This window comes from Acanthisitta chloris, unplaced genomic scaffold (assembly GCF_000695815.1).
Source record: "Acanthisitta chloris isolate BGI_N310 unplaced genomic scaffold, ASM69581v1 scaffold9353, whole genome shotgun sequence".
NCBI classification, from domain to species: Eukaryota; Metazoa; Chordata; class Aves; order Passeriformes; family Acanthisittidae; genus Acanthisitta; species Acanthisitta chloris.
The window spans coordinates 29819-35196 of record NW_008666545.1 but is presented as its reverse complement, the minus strand read 5'-3'; the positions used below and the strand labels follow the sequence as shown (position 1 = coordinate 35196).

The 5378-nt window shown below is 40.9% G+C and overlaps 1 protein-coding gene across 2 annotated transcripts in view; it reads right to left on the bottom strand.

Moving 5' to 3' along the window:
- Positions 1 to 5378, bottom strand: part of LOC103799814 (thyroid hormone receptor beta) — a 48228-nt gene that overhangs the window by 15912 nt on the left and 26938 nt on the right. For both annotated transcript variants that reach the window (XM_009072165.1, XM_009072164.1), the window contains exon 2: positions 1494 to 1594. In XM_009072165.1, the coding sequence (XP_009070413.1) occupies positions 1494 to 1594 (101 nt within the window). The remainder of the gene's footprint in view (positions 1 to 1493; positions 1595 to 5378) is intronic.

Genomic DNA, 5378 nt, shown 5'->3' with positions numbered 1-5378 from the left:
AAGCTGGCGAGAGATATAGCTGTTCAGCTGGGGGCAAAAGATACCTCACAATGCCACAGTGCTGCTTAATTCTCATTATATCTGAATTGAGTCATATCTGTACATGTTATGTATTGTTATCATCTGGTACATGGGATGCAAAATGTGTAAGAATCACTTGCTCAGCCCCACAGTTTTTTCCAGATATAAATATTTTTTCATGCACAGTATGTACGTCTAAAACCATTATGAATATTATGACAAATGTGTTATACATAGGATATTAAGGTCTCTGTGCGTTTCATAAATGTAACTTAGGGCAATGCTGTACAACCAAAGGAACTACTTCAACACAGGAGTTACTGTGATGAGGGGCTCCAAAGGCAGTCCAAACCCAAAATCTCAGATCCAAATGTTCCAGACTTTGGGGATGAACAAAATAAGACTTTTGTGGCTTAGTCTCATGACACTAGTCCAAGACATGTGTGGTCCCATTTGTTTAGAAAAACATAACTTAGGGCAATGCTGTACAACCAAAGGAACTACTTCAACACAGGAGTTACTGTGATGAGGGGCTCCAAAGGCAGTCCAAACCCAAAATCTCAGATCCAAATGTTCCAGACTTTGGGGATGAACAAAATAAGACTTTTGTGGCTTAGTCTCATGACACTAGTCCAAGACATGTGTGGTCCCATTTGTTTAGAAAAACAATTTCTTTCGCTTAGTCTCATGACACTAGTCCAAGACGTGTGGTCCCATTTGTTTAGAAAAACCATTTTTTTACTTTCTGCAGGAAAGAACAGCTTTCTTACAGGATCTCAAGCTATTCAGGCAAATGGACGGCAGTGAAATCATGTAAGATGTGCCTGATTCTGTTACTCAATTTTTTTATTTACTTGCCCAAAGCAATCTCTTTTTTAGCTTAATTTTGCATGTAGTTTTGGAGATGCAATTTAGGGCTAAAAGCACATTTCAATATGCTTAAGTTAAAGAAGTCAAGATCTTTTTCAAAGTATTTTAATTGGGTGTCAATGCTTCCCAAATTGATGGATGTTACTGTTGCATGAGCATGTGGAAGGGATTTTGATTTTTGCTTCTTCACAGTGATGATGAGAGGCACTGGAATGCTGTTAATCGCTACAGACTCTTTGTGGCCATAGGCAGAATCTCAGCTATTGCATAAACAGCTTCAGCAGAGTTGCTGGGAGCATGCTGATGTACTCTGACTGAGAACACGGCTAAAGAAACATTAAAAAATGGAAATTCAGCTAACTATTAAACAGCAACAACAACAATCTGAATTTCTTGTTTTCTTTTCAGAAGCAAACACGGCAAAAATCAACTCTATTCCTTATGCATATGAAGAGCAGCAGCATAGCCAGATACGGCTTATCATCAGTACTGGATGTTCTTACTCGCTTCTAATCTGTCTTTGTTTGGTTTGACAGCACAGTCCAGGAAGTCTGTATAATGGAGGAGCTGGAAAGCTATTTCTGATTCCAGGTGCCATTTACCTTGCAACCTTCGCAAGTGATGCAGCGGTAATGATATCCGGTGGCTTTGTCCCCACATACTACACATAGCTCATCCTTGTCTAAGTAACTGGGTATATACCCTGTAAAGAAAAAGAGGATGTGACATGTCAACTTGATATAAAATATGAGACATTTGATATAAAAAGATTATATTACAATCCAGTGCAGATCTTGTCTACCAGTGCCATATTTCTGAACTCACTGAACTTCCCGAATAAAAGCTCATACTACGTTACAGACTTAATTAAACAGAGTCCATAGTATCTTCTACTCTTCAGACTGTTTCAGTGTCTGCTGGTCAAGAGGGAAAAGTTAGAACATGGTTGCTCTCTCCTGAGTGAAACACTACCTCAGAAAACTATTTAGTGTTACCTGAAAAGGTTTGATGTGAAATAATAAAATAGCAGCCAGACAGACAATATATTTGTCTTCTATATTTCAGAAAAAGACCTATGTACTTGTACACTGCAGATGAGATCCCAGGTGTCAGCATGACTCAGAGACTCAGTAGTAAGAAATATTTACTGACAGATCGTTTGTTTCAAAACAGCTCCACAGATGTGGTTAGAGAAGTACTAGCAACAGATAGCCCGGGCTGTATTGATCATGCTTGACCTGGACAGGTTCCACAGGAACATTTAATATAACCTGAATTTAGGGCAGAATATGTGGGCATTCAAATATGTGTGTGTGTGTGTGTGTGTGTGTGTGTGTATATGCAGATGTCAGAATGAAATTGTCTCTTCTTTAGAAGTTTACCAGATCCAACAACTGAAATCAGATATTACTGCTGTGAAAAACACTGGCGATGCTTGATTCTTTTCCTACTATGACATTTATTTTGATAACATAAACATATTCTCAATCTGAGTAAAAAACCAAAACAACTCTGATGGAAACCAAAAAGCAATTCTAAACTAAAGACAACTTTTAAACAGGGTAAAATACAAACCTTTCAAAATCAGTACTCCCATGACTCATAACTAATGAAGTTACAGTACATAACTTTTCCTTCTGAAAAATCTCCTTGTGAAGATGCAACACAGAGATTTCAGATTCTCTTTGAGGGGAGAGAGGAAAGTGCAGCTGCTTGTGTAACTGCAGGAGTTTATTGAAGTTTAGTAAACATTTCAGAGTCCCAGAATGGTTGAGGTTGGAAGGCATCTCTGGAGGTCATCTGGTCCAACACCCCTGCACAAGCAGGGCCACCTTGGGCCAGCTGTCCGGGCCCACGTCCAGACAACTTTTGCATATCTCCAGGGATGGAGACTCCACAACCTTTCTGGGCAATCTGTGCAAATGCTCTGTCACCCTCATGGTGAAAAGAAAATATTATTGTGCTAAGAAGAAATTCCCTGTATTTCTCTTTGTGCTCATTGCCTCTTGTCCTGTCACTGGGCACCACTGAGAAAAGTCTGGCTCTGTCTTCTACTGTATGGGGAATCAGGTATTTACAGACACCGATATCCACCCCAATCCTTCTCTGCTCCAGGCTGAACAGTCCCGGCTCCCTCAGTCTCTTCTCACAGAACAGATGCTCCAGTTCATCATCTTTCTGGCCCTTTGCTGGACTTGCTCCAATATGTCTGTGTCTTTCTTGTATTGGGGAGCCCAGAACTGGACCCAACACTGCAGATGTGTTTCACTAGAACTGAACAGAAAGGAAGGATCACATCCCTCAACCTGCCGGTGACGATTCTCCTAACGCAGACCAGGATGCCATTGACATTCCCTGCCACAAAGACACACTGCTGGCCCATGTTCAACTTGCTGTTCACCAGGAACCGCCAAGTACTTCAATGCAAAGCACTTTCCTGCTTTGTTGTGTATTGCTGCGACTATTACTCCTCCCCCAGTGCAGAATTTGGCATTTCCCTTTTATGAACATCAAGAGATTCTTCTCATTCCATTTCTCCAGCCCACCTAGGCTGCTCTGAAGAATACCCATCTGCTGTCCCAGCCACTCTTCCCAGTTTTGCATCATCTGGCAACTGGCTGAGTGCAATTTATGAATGCAATGAGGGAGAGAGTCCTTTGGATGTGGCTGCTTGTAACACTATCCCTTACCACTTGCTTGCTGAAACCCTCTGTAGCACCACACATTAGACTAGACTTCAAGCTTGCTGTCTTTATGCAGCCCTCACACCAGTATGGTTTGGTACAGCTCAGGGACTTGGGACACCACAGTCACATGGAGGGCAACCAGCTGCAAGACTCAAGACAGCAGAAGGCTGTTGGAAGATGCTGCAAGAGAGGTGGCCATCATCTTCCTGCAACTAACATGCCAGAGGCTGAGAACAGTAGCTTAGATTAAAGTGCCTTCCTAAGGCTATACTTTCTGGAGGCTCTCCAGAAAGGAAAGCCCAAATCAGAGAGAAAATACTTAATTAACTGAGCTCAAATAGCTTAAACTTTATGAAGGTTGATGATTAAATTAGCAGAAAGCAAAGCAGATGTAAAGTATTTGTATGGCCTAGTTTGAGCTTAATTTTGAGAATTACAGGGGAATGTAGATCACTCTTCTATAAAGCTGGGAAACAGTAGCACTTTGAAGCCATACCCAGCTATGGGCATCTCAGGTCTGCCAATACTCCACCAGGCATCTGAAAAGGGAGTAGGGGAATGAGACCTTACTGATGTACCACACCAGTCTACAAAAGATCAGATTTACATTTAAGTTACACTTCTCCATGATGAAAAACCTATGCTTGGATAGACTGGTAGCCATGTGGAGCTGGTTCTGTGACCTTGAAGGAAGAGAGACAGCAGGGTTTCGACTCTAATTTACATCACTGACTCCTAATGGACATTATGCCAGTGGGGGATTAGCAAAGGCTATTATCTCCATCCTGCCCCGACTTTGCTCACACCTGCCTCTGCACATGCAACACACACAACATGGAGCTGATAGAAGAGGCAGAAGAAGTAGCAAAGGGATGCAGAATCTTCCACTAAGTTTCTCATAAAGTTTAATGGCTTCTTGTTATTGCTGCTAACTTCTACTTGTGAAATGCAGACTTACCATAGCATAAACTATGTCCTCTAAAAATCAGTATCCCTGGTTTGCTTCCTTAAGAAATTACTTATGAATTAAATGTCTTGATATTTCATTAAGTATATAATCTGGTTAGTGCTGCTCATGTAATGGCAGCTTTGTTCTACTGGAGGAGCAGGAGACCACTTGTCTAAACCACTTCCTTGAATATATACAGCAGCTCATGCATGTGACAACTGCTGTCTACCTCCTTCTTAGAGCTGCATGACTTTATCCAACCTAGGAAACTGTTTCCAATCTGGCAGAAAAGACAATCTCCTACATGCACTCCTAGTCAGAAATTAAAAATGGCATCCTTATACGCAACCACATCCCCCATTTTCCTGAATCAGAAGTGTTAAGTTCCAGCTACTTAAATATTATGCTCATCACTTTTGCAGGATTGTGCCCATGACACAAGGGAAGCACACATTTGGAACTCTTCTACTGACTAAACAGGAAACTGGAATAGAAAGATCTTATCCCAAGAGATCATTGGCAATAAAAGCATGCAATACATGTATTTTTAATTTCTACTACAGATCTACAATTCTGTGTATTTTTAACCCTTCTTCCAACAGCTAATGGAGTCAGAAACTGCTAGAAAGTAGGAAAATTTGGCCTTCAGTAGTATTTTCAAAAGATATAATTCAAACAGATCACTCCAAAAGGAATAGGGAATAAGGGGACTTAGATTCAGTTCTTACAAGCTGTAACGTCCACTGTAAATAAATTTTAGTAGCTGCAAATATCCAGTCTGACCTCTGTATAAATTCAATGCAATTTTGTTTGAAAGATGTGCAGATAAGCAGCCTCAGTGCATTTTTGCT